Raw genomic sequence first — 25,184 nt, 5'->3', positions numbered from 1 at the left:
ACAAGCGGCATGGCCGTAACGCGGAGGCTCTAGGACCCCGAGGACGAAGCGCTGCTTTCCACCTTTAAAGATGGCGGAATCCGATGCTTCTATTTCCAGCTCTTCGGACATTTTTTACAATGAATTACTCAGGTAAAGTAATAATTTACATTTCATTTCTAACATCACGACTCACAAGTTAACTGACTGCTTGCGTCTTTTGTGTGATTTTGTATTCTCCTTAATATAAGTTGCTTTAATCACAGTCAAGCTGTTTAACTGACGGACCGTACGCCGTCATTCCGAAATACCAGAATGAAGTTCAATTTACTTGGGTAAAGCTGTTACATATAACAGCTAAGGTTTTCTGTTAGTGGGTTTATCACCATGATGCCTGTCACAATAATACCGTACAGAACTGGGAGGTGTTTCCAGCGCCAGTGCACGTGGCGTACTGAATGCAACTTTACTCGATGCTCTTTGCTAGATGCTCTGCTCAATTACTCACTATCTGACGAACTTTCTTAAATAATATTTTTCATTTTTTCTTAACTATCTTGGTTTTTCTCATCCTTTCTTAATCGACTTAAGCAATCTTTTTCATCCTCTGGTATGCTTTCCTCTATTCACTAACAGAAGTGATGTCCCTTGATCGAATGCTGTTGACGGTGCGCTGAAGATGGTCCATGCTGATCATTCTCCTTTTAATGCAGCCCCTCCGAGCTGTTCGCCGCGCGCTCCCGGAGTCACAAAATACCGGCGCGCGGCCAGAAGGAGTTCCTGCCGGACGGGTCCGCGCGCCAGCGCGAGAGGCTGCAGCATAGCCTGGAGGAGCATTGGAGCCTCATCTCTGAGGAGCGCGTGGAGAGGCTGTGAGTAGCCTGGATGGCGGTGGTGGGGGGGGGGGGGGGGGTCTTTTCCTCATAAGGACATCACTGCACCACGTGCATTTTTTGATGCAGTGTTGACGTGATTAACATCAGACACCTGCATGGTTGTGCTGGGTGAATTAGACATTGTTTTGGTTTTGTGTACAGAGGAACCCTGGTCAAGGGTGAATGGATTCCCAGCAAGAATGTGGTGGTGCTGAAGTCACCAGCGGTGAGGTCTTCTGGCCCTTGTGCTGCCGTCTGAACGCCATACTGACATCCTTACTGGAGGTGTTCAGGGAATATTAAAGAGAAGTCAATGAGGATGAGAGGGGAGCGTCATCCTGACTATTATGTGATGATAAATTCAATCAACAGGAAAATAATCGTCATAGCTAGCAATACATTTCCATTCGATGTAGTATAATGTGAGGATTGTGCCTAACTGCACTCGGGTAAAGGTATGGTGTGCGGTTTGTGCAAATGGCCCTCCAACATGTCAGAAAGTCTTTTTTATATATATAATTCTGTCATTTCAGTGGCTTGGGATCTTTTGATTGTGTTTTCTGTGTGTGTGTGTTGCCATTACATAATGATCTTTTACATTCTGCTTTGACATTCGCTCAACCAGTTAAAACCAGAACTGAAGTGCAGACTGGTGACTCACTCACTGTTTACCTTTAATATCCACTAGATAAATATTGTAGCCATAGCTTGATGGCTGCTCATGTTTGCTTTAAAGTTTAAACCAACACTACTGCTATAAAAGGTACCATCTTCCCTGGTGTGTATTGGCCTGTAATAGCACAGCTGGACGATCAACATCATTTATATTTTAAACAGTTTATGTTATAAAGATAGCTGTTTGAATAATGAGAGTTTTGAATATTGCATAAAGTTAAGTACTGATTGATTCTGGCTCTAGTTTGAGTTAAAAAGTCACGGCCATTTGCAGCAGTGAGTAATGCTGAGATATCTTTGCTTTTATGTGATTCCTGTTGTATTTGCAGGGGAAGTTTTGGCAAACAATGGGATTCTCCGAACACGGGAAGCAGCTTCTCCTCCCTGAAGAGGCCCTTTACCTCATGGAATGTGTGAGTAACTTGGAAAACCGGTTGGATTAGAACCCAGCAGTGTGGAACACAGATCCAGGGGGGAACCCATGCCCTCCATGTTCCTAGAACCGGTAAGGGACCCGTATCTGTACATGGAACTGGGGGGGACCTTTACCTGTACCCGTATGTGGGGGGGGACCTATACCCGTACCAGGACCTGGATGTGGGGGGCACCTGTGGAAACAGTCAAGTAGGCATGATGTTATGGTCCCCTTATGCCCTGCCCCCCCCCCCTTTGTTCATATGTGTTCTGAGAAAGCTCAGGTCCAGAAAGTAAAAATCCAGACCAAGATTTTGCCCCTTATCAACCAGTTGTGTACTCTGTGACTGACTCATCATACTCGACAGGGGGGTTGAAACAAAGTCTTGGTCTGGAATTTTACTTTCTGGACTTGAATTGGCCACCTCTGCTACCCAATACAAGCTCGGAATGAACCAGTTTAAGAATCAAATTCATGTCATCCTGGTTCTGTCTTGCTTTCCGTGAAGCAGGGCAGCGTCCAGGTGTTCCTCCACGATCTGCCTCTGTCCGTACAGGAAGGGTACGAAATGTTTCTCTCCAAAGACACTGTGAATTTGCTGCAATACCAGGTGAGACTGGCACCTCAGAGCAACATGCAGTGCAGATGTACTCTTCCACTTAGCGGGTTCATGCAGTGCAAGTCTGTCTCTTCCCTGAAGGTGTTTAGTCATCTGAAAAGGCTGGGCTATGTGGTGAGCAGATTCGACCGCAGGTAATATGGAGGCACCTAAGCGATGGCTCTCTGAGTCCCCTTCGTAGACATGCATGATACCATTTATTCCCTAAATTATGGCTAATTGTAGACGCACCAGATATGACGTCGTGTCTTGTACAGCACTACCTATTTTTATCTATCTGTCTATTTATTAATATTTTTTCTTGCAATATTTTACTAGCAAAATGTGTATATGTTTCACCGTAATACTGCACGAATATTCACACACTTATTTATTCATATATTTATCTCCATAAATTATGCTTATTTTTTATATCTGTTTTTATATATGTTTTCATGTAGCTGTGCACTGTGCAGTTTGTAATTACCATTTCCACCGAGATAATAAAAGTATTGTGATACTGATGTTTAAAATGATATTTGTTGACCTGGCCCGACGTCTGCGTGTGCATAAACAGTAGCGTCCCATCTCACTATGCGAGACGGCTGAACCTTCCCCCGGAGCAAGATGGCCATGGAAGGCAGCTCAAACGGAAACGCAGCCCTCCGCCCCGGTGAGTTGAGGCCTCGTGCAGAACACGCCGTTTGTCTGCGCTGTGCTGGACTGTTCGTATTCAATTGACGGGGTTGTAATAGGAATCCATCTTTATGATACAGCTGAATATATTTCCATATTTATAAATTAACCTTGATAAATAGCATGATTTTTGCGAGCCTTATCAGAGTTATCAGTGTTGGGGAAGTTACAAAAGTAATCCATTACAAACAGAGGTGGCTAGTTCAGGTCCAGAAAGTAAAAATCCGGACCAAGGTTTTGTTTCAACCATCCAGCTGGGTACCCTGCAGCTGTGACTTTATACTGGTTGGTTGAAACAAAACCTTCGTCTGGATTTCTACTTTCTGGAACTGAACTTTGTGTGACGTTTGAAGCTTCTTTAGGAATGAACACATAAAGCCTAGGGGAGGGGCCTATCTCACTGACCTGCTGCCTGATTGGCTAGGCTGCCTGATGGACAGGGAGGAGTTGCGGGGGAATCCCCAGAGATGCGTGGCGGTGAGCCCAAGAGCCAGAGGGTCGATCCAGAGGACGGGGCAGCGGGCTTATCCAAGCCAGAGGCAGAAAGGATGGTGGAAGACGTCCCCGACGTAATCCCCAGCGGGGTCCCCGAGAGGACATGGTGGGTGGAGGGGGGTGCAGATCTCCCGCAGAGCCCAACGCGACCCCGACACCACGGCTGGGACTGGGAAACCATCACGTTCCCCGACCTGGGTGCCCGCAGATGCCAGCCTGCCTTGGCTGCCCCTGACCCATCCCTGCTGCCCGGGGGGCTCTCAGTGGGCGTCTGCGCCGTGGAGCCCTGGCTGCGGAGGCTGAACCTGCGGCCAGAGCGCCTGTCACGACGGGAAAGAGAGCGGGAGAGAAGCCGGTACCGCCGCGACGTCAATGACGACAGGGAGGTGCGGCACTGCCTGAGCTGGGCGGAGTACCACGAGCTGCTGAGGAGGAGGCGGGGCCGCCGCGATAGGCCGGAACATCTGTGGGAGGGAAAGGTCACGCCCCTTCTCCAGCCAGGACAGCACACCACAGCAGGTACGTCCCAGGTGTGGCTGTATCACAGAGCTGCACCTCCTGTCCTGACATTGTACCTTAACCGCTGTGGAATGGGCTGTGGAGTAGAGTGAGAACATGATCAGCTAAGATGCCAATCGAAAGCGGTTTCCTTTCCCCCCTCTGCTGTGTCCAGGGGACGTCCTGGATAAGATTGGCATCGTCGGAGCCTCCCGCCTGCTGGATGGTGCAGCCGGGTATGTGCAGAAGTGGCTTCTGTGCCAAGTCAGCTTTCTGAGTCTCATTCACGAGGGCTTAGGCTGGGAAGATCCCCAAGAATGTCAACATTCAAGAATAGTCCTTGGACTCTTTATTAAAAATGCCAAATTTAAAGGCACTGAAGAGCTTATGTGCGATTTCACGGTCACAGAGACAGCAGCTGAGACGAGGATGCGTGGTATGGCTAAGCTCAAGCCAGGACTTTTAACATTAAAGGAACAGAATGTATTTACACTGACAAATATTAAATAACACTAATATTTATAATATGATTTTATGTGATCAAAATCATTAGTATTGTTTATATTGCTATATATTATCTTGTATGCCAGTGTCTGCTGTCTTTCAGCAAGCTCCAAAAATATTCACTTTGAATTGTTCATGGCCGACTTGCACATAACCGAAACCACGTGTGTCAAATTCGCGAATCTGGAGGAGTGACTGTGTTTGTATTCTGCCCTGTAACCTCTCTCCTGGTGCAGCAGCTGGTCCTGTTTGAGTATTTTTAAATAGAAATAATTAGTTTTACAATTGATGCCTCTCTTTGCAGTTTAGACGACCCTGATGGGTGGAAGATCAGCTTCGATGTCTTTCAGCCTGACACTGTGGCAGAGTTTAAGAAGTCGAACCCGGGGAGGCCTTACTCCCGTCTGTGTGTGTGCAGGTAGGCCTGGCCACGCGGCCTGAACTGTTCGCTCCTGCCTGACCAACTGCCGCCTGCTGGAAGAAATAGCTGAAGTGCATGGTTTTCCTTCTCCCTTTCCTATGATGACCCCAGTCATGTGGCTTCCCGTGATGACCCCAGTCATGTGACTTCCTGCTTCCTTGATTTTTTTTTTTTTCTCCCAGTTTTGAAGGCCCTGTGCCTGACCTGCGGGTGCTGAAACAGCTGGCTTTCCAGAGTGGGGATGTGCCGGTGACGTTTGCAGTGGTGGACCATGGAGACATCTCCTTTTACTGCTTCAAGGACTTCCAGCTGCCAACTGATACCTCACACTGACACTTTGCCATCGATTGCCAGTCAGCCCCAATGAGAGTTAGGTGCTTAGATCACCATTTAAGGAACATTTGCCAAAGTGACCTGGAATGCTTGGCTTTCCTTGAGAAAGCGGATCTTTACAAAAAAATTGAGAAATATCAGGGGATGACCTACATCTAATAGCTTTTTAAAAAAAAATAAAAAATCTCTGCACTACATGAACATGATGTGGTTTGAGCGGGATGGAGAGTAACAAAGGGGCTCGGCTTCATTCTGCAGCTTTCTCTGGATGCTCTCACATTGTTTGTTGTATTCCTAACGTCAATAATCTAGTTCCTCAAAAGCTAATCATCGCTGACGGTTACCTTTATTATTTTATTATCATTTTGTAAATTTTATTCTTTTGAATTGGGATAAACTGGGTTAGTTTCTTTGTCAACTGGACATTGGGTAATAAATCAGTATTTTTTTTTATTTGCTTGAGAGGCATTGATAAAGTATTTCCTGTTATTTTGTAGATTGACTAAACTGCGGGATTGAAATTGTAATTTTACAACCATGTGCAACGTTAGATAAATCAAAAAAAGTATTGAAATGCGATATAAAACTGTTGTTAACTTTCTTTATGCATTACATAAAGGAAACATTTAATTCACAGAATGCCAAACTGAAAGTGGTTTTACTTTTAATTAGATTGAAATCCCTCCGATCAGTAAATCACCAGCTCTGGCGAGTCTAATTATGGAGAGCAGCGTACGCTGTAGGCTGGCCGAAAGGTTAGGAACCTCCTACCGACGCGACGGCAGGTACAGAGGCATCGCTGGCGGCGCGCGCTTTCGGACGGAACGTATGCGCAGTTGCAACCGCGTGCCATCCCCAGTCCCATGACACGCGCCTCGGCGCATGCGCGCTGAACTTCGCTCACCGCCTCAGCTGAACCCAACGTAGGCAGATGCGGCTGCTGGACGAGTTACGGCGAATCAGGCCGCAGGAAGAAGCGACACGAGTGGCAGTTTTCCTCAGCTTTGCAGCTTGCGTCGCTTTTTTTGTATGAAGCTGCTGAAATGATGTAGAAATTAGGTTTCGCCTGTCTAATATCTTGAGGTAGCTGTGTTAGCTTGCTAGCTGGACTGCAGTTTGCCAGCAGCGCACGGAGGAATAGGTGAGCCGTGTGACTGATCTCTACCTGATCAGAAGCTGAGAATGGGCGCTGCCGTGCTGGGAGGCTGTGCGGGGCTTGGTCTGTTAGCGGAGCCGTACCTCTGTTGCTGTCATGTTTACATGTCAGTTTTGTTTCACACGAATGAGCTTTAGCTGTGTCCCGCTCATCATTTCCAGCTCTTGGCGTGATTCCTGTGGTAACTTTTCAGAGCTTGGATTCAGTCCATGTGCTCTCTGTGAAATGTCCGCTGCTTGTTACCCGCGTTGTGAACTCCCTTGACATATAACGTTACTGTTACTGCCATTAATTCAATTTCATTAATGTGTCGGATTTCAGTGTGATTTTTCTTTATACACCTTTTAGGTTTTGACTGCCTTTCTGCGTCCGTGGTAACTGCCAGCCATGGCCGGTGGCATCACGGAGACCGGGGAGCCGTATTCTCCTTATGTAAGTTCACCAGGTTTATTACTGTTCCTACTTTCCTCAGTTATGTGTAGAACTAGATATTCACATTTTCCCATAACGTGTTTTAACGTGCCCTTTAAAGCTCTGCTACTTAATATGGGAGATCCTTTCACGTGTGCTGTAAGTTGAGTTACTCATCTCAGAAAAGGGAAATAACGTGTGACTGTGGCGCATATTTCATATAAGGTGGTTTTAGTTTTTGCAGAGTTTGCTGAATCGTTAGCCGCTCGTAACTGCAGTTGCTGACGACGGCATTAATTATCATCCCTGGGATGTGTAATGTTACTTTACTGGCTGGCTTTGAGTGTCTGGGCTCTCAGATAAGGTTTCGACTTACAGTGTTCCGGTCATTATGGGGAAATATCGGTAATGGACACGCGCCAGTAGGATGGCATGCAAAGTAGTCTCGTGTTTAGCATACTGGATTTTAGATTGAAGCACATTTTCAGGTTTCAAGCAATGGTTGTTTCTTTTAAAATGTTACTACTCTATATAATGTTGTTTTGCGTTTTTTCTTTACTGTGACATATTACACGGCAACAAATTCCTTGTACTCCAGCTGTTCATAATGAATAAAGTCCTGATTGTCCCCCCCCCCCCCCCCCCCCCGTGCAGGTGGGCATGGTATACATGTTCAATCTGATCGTAGGCACTGGAGCCCTAACTATGCCCAAGGCCTTTGCCACGGCTGGCTGGGTGGTCAGCCTGACACTCATCTGCTTCCTAGCGTTTATGAGGTAAGGTTTTGTAGCTGTTGTGGCCCAGCTCACACAGTCACTGGGCTTAAACAAGGCCACAGGTATAAACACTAGTCGCCAGTTAATGATTGACTGTTGTTAATGATTCTTTCTGCTTTTGCTTAAATGCTGAAGTAGCTTTTCCCACTGATGTTCTTTGAGTGACGAGGGCTTTTTCTTAAGCGCACTAACCTCCTGTTTGCCCTGTTAAGTGAATTATGCATTACGGTGTAATTTAAATCTCATCCACGGCAGGGGTCTTTGTTTTCCTGAGGTGTTTATGTCTTCAGTTCACTTGTTTAGACACCAGGTGTCAGTGTTGAGCCGTTTTGCTCAGCAAGTAGTTCGCGTTCTGTGGTATGGGACTGTGACGGCGTAGTGATTTAGGTTTTGCACACTTTTCTCTCATTTTTCTTTTGTTTAAAATCTAAGTTGAAATAATGGTATATTTTTAATTGCATTTGAATTGAAAGTGAACTTTTGTAATTGCATTTATTTATGGATACATTTTCACCGTAATACAGAAATCAGGTAGAGCATCCTTGGATGCATAGTGCAGTGCTGGTTCGGCCTTGTTGCCATGGTGGTTCAAGGCAGCATGTTCCTCTGTCCTGTCAGCTACATGACCACCACCTTTGTCATTGAGGCCATGGCTTCCGCCAACGCTCACCTGCGCTGGAAGAGGCGGGAACAAGAAGAGGTGAGCACTTCCCGTTCCCCAAACGGGCCCAGGTATGGAGCTCATGAAGGTTTTGTAGCTCAGGCGTTGCAGCAATGGTGGGGTAGAGAGCACCCTCCTGAGAGTGTTTGGAAGCTGGGAAACTGAGCTTGGGCCCTCCTCCACCCTACCGGATGTGGTGCCGAAGTGAGTCCCAGAAGGAGGGGCTGGAGTGTCATGTCTGGCAGAAAAACCATTTAGGCATGTTGTTGGGTTTTTAATAAGTCATTTAGCTTTTTAGCCATGAAACTCTGAGTTGATTACACTTCTGCTTCTGTGGGAGCTATTTCTAGTGTCCCAATTTGCACCTTGGATATATGAACCTCCTCTGATAGGTAGTATCAGTGCGTAAGAGAGCTCTGGTGGGAATATTTACTTGGAAAAAATCGTAAATTAATTTCCCCTTGCATGATACAGATCAGTGGCTTTGCAAATTGAACTCATTTGAAGCCAGTGATATATTGTCCAATTTTAGAATATCTATTGCTGTGGAAAGTGGGCAGTGAATCTCTTGAAGGGTTTACAGTGATAATAATATTTCAGGTGCAGAGGAAACTTCTCTTCTTCGTGACCTAGAGGAGGCGAAGTTTCCTTAATTGTGAATTACTCGGAAGAGTCAGACATTTCCGCAGCTGTTAAATCGACTGCTGTCGGCTTCTGAAATGAATTGTCTGCTTTGGTGGATGGGAAGTTACTGGAGGTCACTGGGAATTTGTCTTCCCTGTCAGACAGTCCCCTGAAGGACACCCACAACTTAGCAGCAGGTTCTGTATGTTCTGATCGGTCGGTAGGTTCCTTACTGTGGGTTTAGGCTTCTTTTGGCACAGATTGGGCCTAAACTGTGAGTGAAACCTGTAGATGTGTTCACTTCATACATACTGGTCCTCCTGCCTGCTTTTTACCAGTTGAGTGTTGATTATGGGATGTATGTACCATTGAACCAAAACATTATAACCACTCCCATGTGAAGTGAACATTGGTGATCTCATAAAAATGGTGCATATCAAGGTCTACGACAGTGGTCACCAAACCCTGGGTCTGGAGATCTACTCCCCTGCAGAGCTTGGGTGCAGCCCTAATTTAACACATCTGGTACAGATAATCAGGCCACTCAGTAGCATTTCAGGACTAGAGCCAACTTAGCATCAGAATAGCTGGCTGCAATACTTATCTGTATCAGGTGTGTTAAATATGGGCTCCACCTAAGCTCTGCAGGGTGGTAGATCTCCAGACCCAGGGTTTGGTGACCACTGTCGTAGACCTTGATATGCCGGGTTGGTGGCCACTGGTCTAGGATATTTTAAATCGGTGTTTTCCAGTCCAGTCCTTGGGGACCTCCAGCTCATCCAAGTTTTTGCCCGCACCCAGCTCTCTGCCAGGCAGCCCACATTTTTGCTCCCTCCCAGTTCCGTGTAGGAGCAAAAACATGGACTGGGCATCCTCGAGGACCGGGTTGGAACACATAGTATTGGACAGAAAGCTAACTTGTAGTGCTGGTAGTCAGTACGTCGAATGTAGAAGAATATGATGTTGGACAGCTATCCGGTGTGGTATGAAAACACGGGCTCCTGTGGTGCAAACGGCCGATATTCTGATGATGGTCATGGGAGTTCTGTGTCACTGCGCAACAAGCCCTGCTGCCTATGAAGCTGCATAGCCAGAGGCCAGTCATGGTGCCCACGCTAACCTCCGTCCGCTGTTAGAAGCGCCAACCATGGGCATGCGAGCATCCGGACGCGACCTTGGAGCAATGGAAGGAGGTCGCCTGGTTTACATTCCGTTTTCTGTTGCGTAATGTGTGTGTGTGTGTGTGTGTGTGTGTGTGTGTGTGTGTGTGTGTGTGTGTGTGTGTGTGTGTGTGTGTGTGTGTGTGTGTGTGTGTGTGTGTGTGTGTCGAGCAACTGTGGGATGTGTTTGACCAACAAGTACGGTCAGCGGCTACATAGTCCACTGCGAGCACCAACTATTAGCTTACCATCTATTTAATATATCCCAGACATTGACACACACCTTTTGTATGAGAGAACCAACATTACTCAACATTACTCAACTCGTGTGGGGCTGGTCATAATATTTGGGCTCATTGGTGTAAATCTGAAAATAATAAGATAAGATAGGACTTTATTGATCCCACAGTGGGGAAATTTGCTTGTTAACGCAGCTCCAGACAGATAGCAAGAAAGAGTTTACAAGAGTAAAGAATATAAAAAAATACAAGAATAAGAATACAAAATAAGAATAATATAAAAAAGATAGAGCACTAATACAATAGTGTTACTAATACAATGGCAGTTGTCATGTCTAGAGCTGACCTCAATGACCTGATTTTGCATCCCCCCGCCCCCGAAAGATCACCGACAGTGATTCCACTTCAGACTGTTCTGACGACGACGTGATGGTCAGGGGCCGGTCAGAACCACAGGAGACCCGGCCCATTCTCTCAGTCCGTGAGTATAAACGTGTGTGACGAAGCCGGTCATCTGCAAACCTGAGAATCCGTGACACAGGATCACATGACCCTCGCAACTCCTCCTGAGCGCCTACCGGCTTTCCCGGCACTTGCAGAAAGATCCACGTCGGTGGACCAGTTCGACATTTTGGAGAGGGTCGAAATGGGACAGATGGCCTCCATGTTCTTTAATAAAGGTGAGCAAACCCTGGTTGGCTGGTAACGAGGTGGATTTGTGGTTATCCTCTCTTTAAATCCCGGGAGAAGCCCTCACCCCTGCTCTGACCACCGATGTGTGTCTGGAAGTAGATGTTTCTGGTACGTGTGGGAGAGCCTTGTCTCGTTGGCACCTCTCGACGCTGCGCAGTAATGGGATTCTTGTGTTGAACCTCTGTCTGAACCCCCCGTGGTGTCTTGGCAGCAGCGATCACTCTGCACTGGGGTTGAGTGAAGGGCAGGAGGACCATCTGGAGGAGCACGAGGGGCTGCTGATGGACAGCATCCATTTCTAATTGGCTACTAGGGTCAGCTTCCCCTGCCACTCAAGCCCCTCCAATCATTACAGTGTCGAATTGCCTTAGCTGCTAACTTCTCTGCTTCCGGCTGGTATCGCCAACGGCATTTTGACCTGTTGAGTCTTCGAACGCCGCTCTCTTCCTCAGAAAGATCATAGCTGACAGCAGCTCCCCTTGACCCAGAAATGCGATAACTTCCCACTTTTGGGTACGGACTGTTCTCGCTTCTGGGCTTCAGCCATCAACCCCCCCCCCCCCCACCTGTGCCTGCACACAAATACTGACCCAGTTTGTCTGCTGACTTTACCCAGAAGCAGTTGTGGCAGATGTCTGTATTAATTTTAATAAGACTGATGGGGTTTTTTTTTGTCCATGTGCTTTGGTCTCCACAAGGTGGCGCTCATGCTTTGTGCTTCCAATCTCTTGTCGCGACGTCCAGCTTTGGCATTTGCTTGCGTGTTTGTGCTGTTGTACGTCTTGCATCTCAGATGGCGTCTGTTCTACTCATCCTTTCATAAATGAGCTTCCCTTCATTCCTCCCCTCCCCCCCCATTCCGGAACGACTCGCTCCTCATATCCTGGGTTTCTAGCTGTCTATAGGAGTAGAGGTGAAGGCTGCACTTTCTTCACAGCACTGACTGTCACTCCCACCAACTCCCTCTGTCTGGATCATGGATCCATCTAGAGCCCTGGTTGACCTCACTGCTGAGCAGTGTTACTGGTTCCTTATTTCTTAACTACCACTCCTGCCGGGAACTCGAGGCACTGGATTAATTACTGCAGTGGCAGTGTAGTTCCACCCCAGGCCAGGGAGGGGAGCCCTGACTCGGGTCATCTGAGTTATGGCAGGTGCACTTCTGTCAAGGAGGGAGGCCGCGCCAATCAACTGAGCCCCTGGGGGGAGGCTAATTGCTGTGGCATAGAGATGCACAGCTACCGCATCCTCGAGGCAGGTGCGAGGGGACGGCTTGCGCTGCGTCGTTAAGGTCGTTAAGGCTGCCGCTCATCAAGCTCGCCACGGACGAGCTGCACCGGAGCTCTGGCGCACCGGGAACTGCAAATGTGGCCCGTCCAGTGCCGGCTCAGGCCCCGGTTTAATCGTCATGATGGGTGCGGCTGCGCGGGTTAGCGTGCGACTCGGCAGTGCCTTTTATCGAGTGCTGGTCCTCCGTGAGATTCACGCACCGGGGGGGGGGGGGGAAGTGCCGTCAGCCCCCAGGAGATCACCTCAGTGACATTCCTCTCCCATCCCTGGGAGGGAGTCAGGACAATATTGGGCTGATCCTTTCAGTGGGTTCAACTGGCAGTACCTTAACTAGCCGTGTGACCAGGCAGCCCATCCCTACGAGAAGACTAGTCGTGTAGTTCCTGCTCTTCAGGTTGAATGATACTAATGAAAGGTTTCACTGTGAGGAAGTTTGTCCAAATGGTGGATCTTTATAAAAATGCAGTGCCCTCCTGTGCCTAAAGGGGGCCCCCTTCTGATGTGATTGCCTGTGTGTGTCTCTCCTGATCAGTGGGTGTCAACATGTTCTACATCTGCATCATCGTCTACCTGTATGGAGACCTGGCCATCTACGCCGCGGCCGTACCCATCTCCCTGATGGAGGTTGCCTGGTGAGCTGTCGGAGCTGTGTTTCTTCCTCCCCCACCCCTCACTGCTTCGTTTACTCCTACCCTACACCCCAGTCTGCACCTCCACCCCTGGGGCCCATAGTAGTGGCTTTGCAGTCCTCCCTAACCCCTCTGATCTCCTTGTCTGCTGGCTCCCAGACATGTTATTGCTGTGTATAATCCCTCCACTTTTGGTAGTAAATAGTATAAATATCAGGGTCCCAAGAGCAGTGTGGTCCTTCCGCCTTGTCGCACTCCGCCCACGGCCGGCATCTGCTCTGTCCACTGTAGTAATGCAATCAAACCTTCATCTTAGTTTTTGCTGTGATTGTGACTCACGCGGCCTGCAGAACGTCAGTTGGCTGGAACACCCCTTTAGCGTGTGCTAGCTCCTTCTGATGCCCTCCTTTGTCCCGCCGCAGCGGAAACCTGTCGTGTAGCACCGGCATTGTGCAGCACAATGACACAGAGGCATGCTGGGGTCCTGTGCGGAGGGAGGATGCGTACCGTGTGTTTCTGGTGAGTACTGTTCCCTGAACGCCCCCTTCCAGTCCTCCGTTTCTCCCCCTTTCCCTGCTGCCTCCATCAGGACCTAGACCACCCTTTGTACCCTCCAAGTCTAAAACCACCAATTGCACACCTCCCCCCCACCCCATCCTAGTTCTTACAGTCTTGGTATAGGGCTGGCCTGTAAATACAGCCAGGCTCGACCATTCATTTGGGCAGAATGTACCAGTCCGTACTTTGGGGGGGGGGACCCCGCTGAGTCTGTCGTGGACTCTTACGTCCTTCTGTTAAGCAGAATGTCCTTGGTGCCCTTGAGTCTGTGGGGAGGGGGGGTCTGTGTTTTGCAGCCAGCAGTGGTAGACCTGCTGTTTCCCGCGGCCTGTCCCTTTAAACGCAGAGGACGGCCAGTGACTCTGTCCGCCGCATCTCTGCACATCTCGCCTTCAGTGAGCCTCCTGCGGCCTTTTAACAAAGTGGAATTATGTTGTTGTTTTTTATGATCCACATTTCCCTTTGTTTGTCCTGCGGGTTTGTTTCTTTATTTGTGGGAACGGGGAGTCGGGATGAGCGGGATGAGCGACCCCCCCCCCCCCCCCGATAGCACGATCTTTGCCCTCTCCGCTTATTAGTTTTGACACACCCGAGAGATTAAGTGCGTGTGACTGAAATTCAACTCTGATTTGTCAGTCATTTCCCCCTTATATTGGTTTTTCCCGTCTGCTGGCACTGAAAACCCAACTATATATTTTTGTCCTTTTTTTTCCCTCTTTATCCGTTTATTAAATTTCCTCTTGGCTTCAGGTCTTCCTAGAATAAGTCGTGGCTTTCCTCCCCGAGATGCAAGCCGCATTTCCTCAGGGGTGCCGTCAGTCATGTGGTTTGGTGGTTAAGCAGCTCTATTCTTCCGGAAGGGACCAAACGTGGGGATTGAAATCTTAGGAACATCCTGAAGGTGTATGTTTGGTTAGGCTTCGTTCTCCGGTTGAACGCTGGAAACCCTGTGCCGTCATTTTGAATCCCTGGCCATTTGGCATCCCCCGTTGCATTCTGGGTGTCCCTGAATGCCCGGGACCCACGGCTGTACTTATCTGGTCTGCAGCTCAGCTACCACAGCATCTACACTCTGTTATGATGGTGTGCAGGTTGCACCCCTGTAGGACTCTGAAGCTGGACCTGAACCTGCATACAGGGCAGGTCCCAAAGCAATTTTATTCCTCCTGCCGTGTCGGTTTTATATTTGGAACTAACCTCCTCCCCCATGTTGATGATGCAGCTACTCTATGGAGAATTTCTGAGGGAGGGGGGAGTGTGTGTGTGTGTGCGTGCATGCGCATGCGCCCGTGTCCCCTGAGCTCTCCGCAGGTATCTCCATGAGGACTGGTTACCTTTGCAGGTGCCATCTGTGCTGGTCTTATAACACACCATAGACCTCACACACACAGACACACGCATACGTTCACGGTTATCCTGTTCTCTTTTCCGGTTGCTGTATTTTGGTAATGAGGCTCTCTCCTCCTCTGTGTTTGTGTGTGTGTGTGTGTGTGTGTGTGTGTGTGTGGCTGTGATATGGCCCCCGCCCCCCTCCAGGTCACGCTCCTGTCGTCAGGTGGGTTTTAGCGCGTGTGTCTGTGGGATGTGAGTTCATCCTGATTGGTTGTCCCAAGGTTCTGCTAAATGGGGACTGTTTGTCTCCCTTTACCCTGCTCCCCCCCCCCAGGAGGGCTTTGCTCAACCTCATCCTCTGAGCCTTGTCATGGGCGGGGGGTGGGGGCTTTGTCAGAGATCTATTTCCAGTCCGTTTCTGTGGCATCCCATCGGGCTCCGTGTTTATGAGAGGCTGCGGCTTCTCATTCCCTCCTTCTCTTTGTCTCTGCCCCCCTCGAAGGTTGTTGTAAATTTTTTATCTTGTGCCTCCCCCTTGCTCCAAAAAGTCGGCACCGTGAGTCAGGCGGGAAGCCGAGATGAGCAGAAAGTGAGGTTTATAATGGGCCTCCCGAGGTTTGGGGGGGGGGGGTTCTCTGTTTGCATGGGTCTCACCCCCCGCCAACCCCAGCTTAATATCCACACACCGTGTGAAAATCCTAAGCCATGTAATTTGCTTTTGATAAACAGCTGCTCCTGACGTGGGCCCTGATGTAGCGCTGTGTGTGTCCAGGCTGTCTGATGACCTGCCGGCACACGGCGGACATCCGCACCCCACTGACTGCACCAGATCTCATCTCAGCCATTGGGGTGTCCTGTGACACCCCCCCCCCCCCCCCCACCGTCTTCCTGTGTTATCGGGCCCGTATGACCTGATTTAATATCAGCTGGAGCAGATTTGATGAGGCTTCATGTGCTTAAACATCATGGATTTACGGAACAATGGTGTGTGTCGTGTCTGGCTTAGTTCCTGCGCTATAGGGATACACCTAAAGTTGGTGGTTTGAATCCCCTTTCTGGCTCTGGGCTGGTATCTCATCCCGGGTGCCCCCTGCTTACTGGGATAGGCTCCAGGCTTCATGTCATTGTGCAGTGGCTGGTAGGTCAGTCCGTAAGTTCATTTATCGCAAGGGGAAATTCAGCAGCAAAGGAACACAAAACACAGAGATGCTAACACATGCTGCCAGCAGCATAAACAGGAAAATATATTTATATATAAATAATTGTAAGGGGTTAGGAAACTGGATGTGTGGATCGGGGTGTGTGGTATTCCCGTCTGTTTGTGCCTCGTGCGTATTAGCGTTTCCCTCTGCGAAGCCTGTAGGTGATGGACAGCTTCTCCCCCGTGTCAGATCTCCAGGCTGCTCCACTGCAGGGTTAACGAGCTCCTACACACTGCGTTTAGGCCCTATCGGAGACCGGGCCAAATCATCTGTCGGAAAGGTTTTGGAAAGTCCACCTCGAGTCCAGGTCGGGAACATCAGCGAACCCCGTCCCATTCGCACCATGGCCGGGTAAAGACTCCGCAAGGAGTGGGGGGGAGAGGGCATTTAAGGTCCACTAATCCCCGTTATGGTGTTAATTATGATTAATTAGGCTTTATGGCTGTTTGTGCTGGTGGGGTGGTGGATGATGTCTTGGCCCCAGCTGAGAGATGGGCTCAGGGGTTGTGGGAGTGTGTTTGTGTTTGTGTTTGTGTTTGTGTGTGTGTGTGTGTGTGTGTGTGTGTGTGTGTGTGTGTGTGTGTGTGTGTGTGTGTGTGTGTGTGTGTGTGTGTGTGTGTGTTTCTGCTGTTGACGGAGATGGACTTCCACACCTCAGATTAGCGCTGGACGATTTATCGATTTCAAATCGAAATTACGATTTGAAACAACGCGATTAGCAAGTCGCAAAGGCTGTGATTTAGGATATACATTATACAGTACGTCAGACCCAGGGTTTAAAACTGCAGTGAGAATAGTTTTGCAAATTTATGCCATGCTCCCTGTGTGTCATTCTCACCAATCACAAGCAACGTGCTTCTTGCGTGCCAGTCATGCTCACCAATCAGTGCCCCAAGAAGGCATATAGGCCCACAAATAGCAAATGTGAAACCCAAAGAAAATGTTACATTTGCGGTGCAGGAAAATACTGATTCCGCTACTGAACTATAAGTGAATTGTTTTCCTATTTCCTGGTCCGAGATTGTTTCAGAAAGGTCCTATCATTAATAGAACCGGCGAGCTCCTTTTAAACACCAGCTACGATGTACTTCAGCGTATCGTACCTTTTTCTTTTTGTAAATAGGCAATAGATTTGCCATAAGATTTCTTGCATGAGTCTGAAAGTTTACAACCCTGAACACTGACATGTTTTTTGTTTCACCTGAATTGATTTGTATAGAAAATAACGATATACAGTTGTTGAAAAGCAGACACTTCAACCAACATCAAATCAACAATAAACGACTTCTATTTATTCAACATTTTGTAGAATGCATACTACGTTCAAACATTTCCAGCCTTGCGGACAGAACAGCCACTCTGTTATGAACATTACGGCTTTTTGTTAGCCGCTGTTATTCACACTAATAACACATTTACGCAAACGAAAGGGCTGCACACCCCGAAGTAGTTCTTGCTTGTTCACTGGCTGGGAAAAGGCGGTTCTAGTGTCATTAGGGGGTAATCAGCGTTACCTGCAAGATCTCTTTTTCTTTTTGCTGCAATTGTCTTCGTAAATAATGTAAAACTTGTCACACCACATCCTTAAATTCTCATCCCTGCATTAGAATACAGACCAGTTAATACTGACGATGCTGCGTCATATGCTTTAAAATTACTACACACTGAATATTGAACTGAAGCTTGGCATAAAAAATTTTATCGCAAATCAAATCGTAATCGCAATGTCTGTCGGAAAAATCATGATTAGATATTTTCCCCAAATCATGCAGCCCTACTTCAGATTAGCAAGGTAACCTGGCCACAAATGTAGTAGCCGGATGTCTGCAAGGGGTAAAGTACCTGCCAGGCAGATGGGCCGGTCTGTGAAGACAGTAGGGGACGTCTGTGTATAATTCACACCGGTAACTTCGGTGAACGAACGTCTGGATATGCAGCTCGATGCGGATTCGGAACAGCGGGGTCTCCTAAATCGGTTAGGTGACTGACATTGGCTGCTCTGAGCAAGCCCCGCCTCGCACCCTGGCTTCGTGCCTGGCGGGAGCCGAGAGCCAATCCGGTCGTGGCACGCAGATGCCTGCCAGGCAGCAGGAGCGGAAAGGTGCTGTGGTTCTGCGTCTCTGTTTCTCTGCTTGTGACCTTGCATTCTTCGAAACCTTTCACTTAACACCCCCGCTGCAAAGATCGATACCCAATGGGGGGGGGGGGGGTGTGTGAGTGACTGTAGGGGGTGGAATTGAAGGTTAAAACGAGCAGACGGCGGCCCCGTACTCTTAGGCCTCGCGGATGCTGCAGCCCTTGGCAGTCTCACTAAACAGGGTGTGTTTGGTAGGTATGCGGGGTTTCCTCTTACCTCACCAGGAGTCGCAGGATGACATATGGCCCCAAAAGGGGGGTGGGGTTAGGATGACTATAAATCCTTGCCCCCTGTGGCGTGTTTGCATAGATTACAGAGGGTCTGATGAGCTTTAATCGATGGCCTTTCATCTCCTGCTTATTCTGCGTACCACACGGTTTTTAAAAAGACGTCATACAGTTGTTCACCACAAATTTTATGCCGGGGGGGGGGGTGTCAGTGGCAGGCTGGGTGTCTGGTTCTGGGGGATAAAGACAGTAGTTTGACTGGACTGTCGGGCTGCTCTCTCTCCAATTGTCTGCTTGTTCTATGGAGACAGTCGGGTGTGTTGCCACTCTGCATTTATTCAGTTTGATAAATTCTACATTTTTTTTTCTTCCTTCTGTCTCAAGTCTGATCATTCTCAGTCTGGCTCCTTTCGAGTCCATAAGATCTGAGGAATGTACCCCACCGGGTTCCAAATTGGTACCCTGACCTGAGACCACCGCACCTTTTAACGCCCTAATCTCTTAATACTCCCCCCCCCACCCCCCCCCACCCCCCCCCCCCCCCCACCCCCCATTTGACACAGGTGCCTGTGTTCACCAAGCAGACGTCCTCTTGCACAACTTGATTTACAGAGTGGTTGGTACCACACTGACCTGCTGCATATTAGGGAGAAGTACCTCAGATCAAACCACACGTGTAGGAGGACAGCCTCTGTTACCTAGCAGTCCTGCCATACTTCCCAGTGACTGAGGCTGACCAATCTCTGGCCTGCTGCAGAAATCCCACCTTCCGACAGCTGTGCACATAGGATGTCCTGGGTCACTGAGTCCACAGGTATGAAACCTGGGGAAATGTTTTAGTGACGTGTCTGTGTGTGACGCACAGTGGATACAGGCCCAACCGCAGACCGGCCGCGTGCTGTGGTCCGGACAGCAGAGTCACCCCGCCCCTGTCAGTGTGAATTTATCATCCCTGAGATAAACAGCCTCCATTCCCTGATTGTGCCTCGTGCCCCCCCCCCCCACCCCGGTGGGTAAATGGGTAAATTTCATTTATTGATTTTCATACTGGTTCAGCTTCTTCAGGCTCTGGGCGGCGTGACTGAGAGTACGAGCACTGTGAAAGCCGGCTCTCAATTGGTGATATACCCCCCCCAGCCCCGGCCGGCCGAGGGGATCGTGGTAAATGGAGACGTATCGACAGCTTTCTGTTTATAGCCCACAACCCAAGGCCTAATGGACGCCGCGCGGCTGCTCGGGGAATCTCTGTCCTGTTTCTCATCCCGCTGCTTTCGTCCCCCGCAGAGATGCACAGCTCGCCCAGTGGCCCGCGCCGCGGCCTTGTGATGTCGCGCCGTGAATGATGACTGGTTTCTCAGCACGCTACATTCCTCCCATTGTGTTCGCCTCCCCCACCCCCCCACGATAGCTGCACATCAGTCAAAAGTTTACACATCATGTGGGAGCGCTGACCGGCTTGTTCTGTGTGTGGCTCAATCTGATCGGGCGTCCAGTTGAATCTCTCTCTCTTTCGCTACCCCCCCAGGCTGTCTTTACCCTTCTACTGGGCCCCTTTGCATTCTTCAATGCTCAGAAGACCAAGTACCTGCAGCTTCTCACCTCCCTCATGAGGTGGATCGGTAAGCTCCTCCCCCGTCTGTATCACCCGCCCCTCCCAGGTGTGATCACCCCTGTCTATGTCTCTGTCCCTTACCACACATCTTGGGGAATGTGGGGGGGGGGGGGCAGACACCTCAGCCCCAAGCCATTATTCAGCCTGTCCGAAGCGTCTGAGCCGGCGAGCCTCGTTCCCGCTCCCGGAGGCCGGAGGAGATCCATTTCCTTTCCATTTCGCAGCATCGAAATGACGCATCGCTGCTGTCAGGCTGATAAGTGCCGTGATTGAAGACAGAGCGGGGGATGGATTTGTCGGGGCTGGACTCTGTCTGGCGGTCATGGCGGCTGTCTCTCATTAGCGTAGCTAATGACTGCTTACGGTCCGCGGGGGGTAGAGAGGGAGGGGACGCCTCCACCCAGACCCTGCCACTCTCCCCGTGCAAACTCCACGTGGGCCGTGTTCTTGTCCGAGACGGATCCACATCGTGTCTGTTCTGCGATGCCTTAAGCATTTCTGCCTGAAGTGCACAGACTGCCTTAGACACCTGTTAGAATACCGGCTAAGGATGAGGGCCCGTTCACATCGTAGGTGGGGTGATGCTGTTGTACCTTTGAGAGAGGGCTGACCTCAATCGTATCAGAGGTGGAATCCTTGCCCCTTTTTGTCTCCTTGTTCTGTTCCTCTTTGCTTTCGTTCTCCGTATCTCTTTGACTCTGGGGGGCCGTTGTTGTTTTATGTTCTCCTTTTGCGTTTTTTTTTTTTTTTTTTTTGAAGTATGTAGAACAGCTGTCCCCCCCCCCCTGCTCACCTAGATGAGCCTATCCTATGAAGCAGCAGGCCCCGAACATTCTGTCCAGGGTGTCCCCTGCCAGGTGTTAGGTGACCCAGCCGTGCAAAATGACAAGGGGGAAGGTAGAAGGAGGAGATGAAATGATGGGTTAAGTCCCAGTATGAGTCCAGACAGCTTCACGGGCCATAAGCGCTGCCGACGAGGGTATGCAGACATTCGGTTCAGCACTGCTTGCTTTATGAGCGCCCCCTGCAGGTTGAGTAGGCACCTGCTGGCCAGCCAATCGCTTTTGACAGTGATGTGCCATTGGGGGATCGTTTGGTGGCACAAGAATGTACTGTTTGTTTACTGCGTGTGTTTGTGGTTTCAGCCTTAAAAAAAAAAAAAACTCATTTAAATTGTCATGTATTCCAAGGCTTCCTGCTGTCATGCTGTGTGGGTTAATCAGAGCCCAGTTGTTTAATAATTAGCACGGAAGGTGCCTTCATTAATATTAATGAAACAGAAAGCAAATTCTATCTAAAGTTTTAGTGTTTAGGGACAGGAATGAATAAGCACAGCCCCCCCCCTACCCTGACTCATGCCCCCAACTTGCTGCATTTTTTTCTGATGCAACTGCATGTGTAAATGGCTGTTAAAACCAGGCTTCACCTAACCCTTAGTGCTCTACTGAGACACTGGAAGAATCCAAACCTTCGGTGGGCAGGGTTCGCATACTCTCAGTCCCTGATTGGTTGAAGTCAATTATCACCTGTCACTTTATTGGCTCCTGTTGGGTTAAACACAAAAAAAAAACATCTGATGTGGGTGTAATTCCTCTCACTGTTCACCGTTGTCTGAGGGCCAGAAAAATAAGTCATGCTTCACTTTGATGTGGGATTCTAATGAAGCTTGCAGTGACCTTCAGCTTCCGTTCTGTGGTGCTAAGCAGACAAAAAAAACTGCCTGAGATGCTTCTTTCAGGACCTCAGAATGTCGTCTTAACAGCCCTTCTATCTGGAGTAAGAGACTAAAACCCTCTGAGAAAAGGAATGAGTGTAACATCTCAGAATTTAATTTTAGGTGATCCACAACCTTCTAAACCTCACATTAGACCAGCGGTGAAAAGAGAGAACCTCCGCAAGCTACTCATTCTGTCCTGGTACTTAAACATCAGTATTGTGGAGGGTGCTGATGGTCAGTGCAGGGCCATTCCTCAATAGGTGCAGGCCTACTTGGCTGTACTTGTGTACCCGCATCTAATATTCCAAACCAGAGAACATTTTTTCCCCCGCTCCAAATATCAAGGATACATGAGTTGCATCCTAACTAAATGAGCAATCCCATGATTCATTGCTCCCCAGGTGCATTCTCAGGAGGCAAGTTAACAAGATCAGAAGTACGATCTTTGCGTTCATGGTATTGAGGAAAAACCCCAGGTATCCTTTATTTAAAAACATGCCCAGGAGCTCTCTTGGAGTGGACTCAACGAAGGCGACCAAGCAGGGACTTCCACGGCTTTTATCTAAGAGGCTTCAGGGCGTGTGACGGAGCTCCAGTTATTTATTCATGCCTGCTTGCCTGGGGCCTGGGTACCGTGGTCCATGTTTAGCACCAGTTGGACCTTTCGGAGGTTCAGACTAGGTGAGTCATCTACATAGCAAAGAAAAGGGACAGCCGGTTCCAGAGTGACAGAACACCTATGAATTGTAGATCCATTTCTGCTATTCATTTACCTGCTAAGGGGGAGCCTGGGATCTGTCCCAGGCAGCACCAGGACACGGTAGAGCAGTAGGGAATGTCAGATGTGGGAGTCGAACCCCGAGTCCTGCTGGTGTGAGCCAAGCGTGATGCTCACTGAGGCTTGGTACCACCCTCTATCCTACATGGGTGTTTCCCCCTGTTGCCAACTTCAAAGGGACGCCAACGTTAGCCAACCGATTTGTGGTAGTTTGTGGTTCAATGGGTGCTTCTCGACAAAGAGGCCGAATCTTCTCAGGATTCCTTCTAAGCAACATAGATAATCTGTGGGCTCATCTGGCAGAGAGAGAGACGCCTTTCTTAGACGCGTACCGTCCGACTTGGCACTGGAGGTCGAAGTGAATGTCACCGTGGTAATGTTGGGGCAGCAGGTGGCATGGCGTTAGCGCACGCGACCTTATGCCGACGTCTCCCCCGATTTGCCGCGGCACCTGCTGTCCCCGACCTGTTCGCTGGCGTGCGGCGAGCCACCACCCGCCCTGACGGGTATTTATATAGCACCTCACCTTGGGTAAGCAGCCCAGCAGAAACTTAGGTGCATCTGCCGCCCCACGCCCACCCCCCAAATCCTGGGAGAGACGTTTGCTGCAAGGTCACAGGTGCAATCAGCCAAGGAGGAACACGAGTCGTGTGTGTGGGGAAACACCCAGCCCACCTTGTGAGTCACAGAGGATCACCCACAGCTGTGTGTTAATGAGCTGCACATTCACTGCGATGACTGGATCCCCAGTGGATGGTCTGGCAGTGCTGTGGCTGTGTGTCTTTCCTTTTTTTCCTCCTACACCTTATCTGTTCATTTATTCCTTTCTCTTTTTTTTTTTTTTTTTTTTTTTTTTGTTTTTCCGTTTGTCATTGAGCCGGATTGTCCTGCATCAAAACGCTACATAGAGAATTTAATCTTTGAATGTTGAAAATATTGTGGTCCAGAATGCTGGTTCATCTCTCATGATGGAGACCTGGCGCTTGTATGATGCTCCCCTCTCCCCACCAAATCTAACCCCGCCCCCCCCCCCCCTGTGCCTTTCAGCGTTCTCCACCATGATCGTCCTGGCGCTGATCCGCATCGGGAAGGGGAGCGGCGAGGGCCACCCCCCCGCCGCCCAGCTCTCGGGCGTGCCCAACCTCTTCGGCGTCTGTGTGTACTCCTTCATGTGCCAGCACTCGCTGCCCTCGCTGGTGACGCCCATCTCGGACAAGCGTCGTCTCGGTCCTATGCTGCTGGCCGACTACTCCCTCATCCTGGCCTTCTACGGCCTGCTCTCCTTCACGGCCATCTTCTGCTTCGATGGCTTGCAGCTGCGTGACATGTACACGCTGAGCTTCACCGACGACTGTCAGCTGACGGCGCCGCTGCGCTACTTCCTGGGCCTCTTCCCTGTCTTCACCATCAGCACCAACTTCCCCATCATCGCCGTCACGCTGCGGAACAACTGGAAGACGCTGTTCCACCGCGAGGGGGGTACCTACCCCTGGGTGGTGGACCGCGTGGTCTTTCCGCTCATCACTCTGGCGCCCCCTGTCATCGTGGCCTTCTGCACCCACGACCTGGAATCTCTGGTAGGCATCACTGGTGCCTACGCTGGCACGGGTATCCAGTACATCATCCCGGCCTGCCTGGTGTTGCTCAGCCGGCGCCACCTGCAGCCGGTCCTGGGCCGCGAGGCCATCAACAAGCACCGCTCACCCTTCCGCCACACCTTCTGGGTGGGCTTCGTGCTGCTGTGGGCCGCTTCCTGCCTGGTGTTCGTCACGGCCAACATCGTCCTGACGGAAACAAAACATTGAGACTGTGGTACCGCTTTTGTTTCCCTGTTTTAAATTTTTTTTTTAAAGTGCAATTTTCTACCAAGGGCCTTAATTAAAGAACTCGCAGCACGCCGTTGTGCAAAAGACTTTTAAAATTAAAAAAAAACTGTAATTTTAAATTATTCAGAAGGACCAAATTCATGCATAGACCTCCAGGAGCATCTGACTTCTGGTGAGAAGCCTTCTTGCATTCTGAGATGATGTTCTGCTGAATGTTCCTACCAGGGACGTTAGCTGTTCGCGTCCAGACTAGCTGGCGTATGAGCCCGTGTCGATAGTGTAAAACTGTCGTCTCCTTTTCCCTCCTGTTGACATCACAGGTCACCATGTACAAATAAAAATGGAACTGAAAGGTCTGTGTTCCGCTGACATTCAATTGGCCTTTTGGAGCAAATCAGGGCAGCTGGGCAGAGTCTCGGGGAAGATGGTGGCGCAGGAGGTTGTGCTATCGTTCGGCACCTGGAGGGTTGCAGGTTCGAGCCCTGGTTCCTCCTGACCCTATCAAAGTGTCCTTGAGCAAGACACTGAACCCCAAATTGCTCCCGATGAGCAGGTTGGCACCTTGCATGGCAGCCTCCGCCACCGGTGTGTGTATGAGTGTGTGGATGGGTGAAAGTGAGGCATGAAATGTAAAGTGCTTTGAGTACCCGTAGGAGTAGAAAAGCGC

General features: G+C 49.5%; 2 protein-coding genes across 4 annotated transcripts; both read left to right on the top strand.

Moving 5' to 3' along the window:
- The first annotated feature begins 8 nt into the window (after positions 1-8).
- tsen54 (TSEN54 tRNA splicing endonuclease subunit) lies at positions 9-6,075 on the top strand. Of its 2 annotated transcripts, XM_048991801.1 has the most exons (11): positions 9-132; positions 693-851; positions 1,017-1,080; positions 1,859-1,942; positions 2,456-2,554; positions 2,645-2,697; positions 3,120-3,215; positions 3,663-4,252; positions 4,407-4,467; positions 5,040-5,153; positions 5,339-6,075. In XM_048991801.1, the coding sequence occupies exons 1-11, from the start codon at positions 71-73 to the stop codon at positions 5,487-5,489; spliced, it is 1,533 nt and encodes a 510-aa protein (XP_048847758.1). In that variant the 5' UTR covers positions 9-70; the 3' UTR covers positions 5,490-6,075. The 2 variants fall into 2 exon arrangements, with proteins under 2 accessions (XP_048847758.1, XP_048847757.1); XM_048991800.1 differs by having other exon boundaries at positions 2,456-2,697.
- A 264-nt stretch (positions 6,076-6,339) lies between these two features.
- tmem104 (transmembrane protein 104) lies at positions 6,340-24,869 on the top strand. 2 transcript variants are annotated; one of them, XM_048991802.1, is made up of 10 exons: positions 6,340-6,630; positions 6,994-7,077; positions 7,711-7,832; positions 8,451-8,532; positions 10,901-11,009; positions 11,116-11,196; positions 13,032-13,131; positions 13,551-13,647; positions 20,110-20,203; positions 23,739-24,869. In XM_048991802.1, exons 2-10 carry the CDS (start codon positions 7,033-7,035, stop codon positions 24,494-24,496), a joined length of 1,488 nt encoding a protein of 495 aa, XP_048847759.1. In that variant the 5' UTR covers positions 6,340-6,630; positions 6,994-7,032; the 3' UTR covers positions 24,497-24,869. The 2 variants fall into 2 exon arrangements, with proteins under 2 accessions (XP_048847759.1, XP_048847760.1); XM_048991803.1 differs by having other exon boundaries at positions 6,346-6,630; positions 10,901-10,997.
- Positions 24,870-25,184: the final 315 nt, after the last annotated feature.

Source organism: Brienomyrus brachyistius, chromosome 22 (assembly GCF_023856365.1).
Source record: "Brienomyrus brachyistius isolate T26 chromosome 22, BBRACH_0.4, whole genome shotgun sequence".
Taxonomy (NCBI): Eukaryota; Metazoa; Chordata; class Actinopteri; order Osteoglossiformes; family Mormyridae; genus Brienomyrus; species Brienomyrus brachyistius.
The sequence above is the reverse complement of the archived record's forward strand: the minus strand, read 5'-3'. Positions and strand labels throughout refer to the sequence as shown.

What these genes read in the sequence shown, in the direction of transcription:
- tsen54 (XM_048991800.1), top strand. Translation starts at nt 71, where the DNA reads ATGGCGGAATCCGATGCTTCTATTTCCAGCTCTTCGGACATTTTTTAC. An exon ending in AAACGCAGCCCTCCGCCCCG is followed by an intron (nt 3,216 to 3,662) that starts GTGAGTTGAGGC and finishes CTGATTGGCTAG; the next exon opens with GCTGCCTGATGGACAGGGAG. An exon ending in AGGACAGCACACCACAGCAG is followed by an intron (nt 4,253 to 4,406) that starts GTACGTCCCAGG and finishes TGCTGTGTCCAG; the next exon opens with GGGACGTCCTGGATAAGATT.
- tmem104 (XM_048991802.1), top strand. Translation starts at nt 7,033, where the DNA reads ATGGCCGGTGGCATCACGGAGACCGGGGAGCCGTATTCTCCTTAT. An exon ending in GGGAGCCGTATTCTCCTTAT is followed by an intron (nt 7,078 to 7,710) that starts GTAAGTTCACCA and finishes CCCCCCGTGCAG; the next exon opens with GTGGGCATGGTATACATGTT. An exon ending in CTCCCTCATGAGGTGGATCG is followed by an intron (nt 20,204 to 23,738) that starts GTAAGCTCCTCC and finishes TGTGCCTTTCAG; the next exon opens with CGTTCTCCACCATGATCGTC.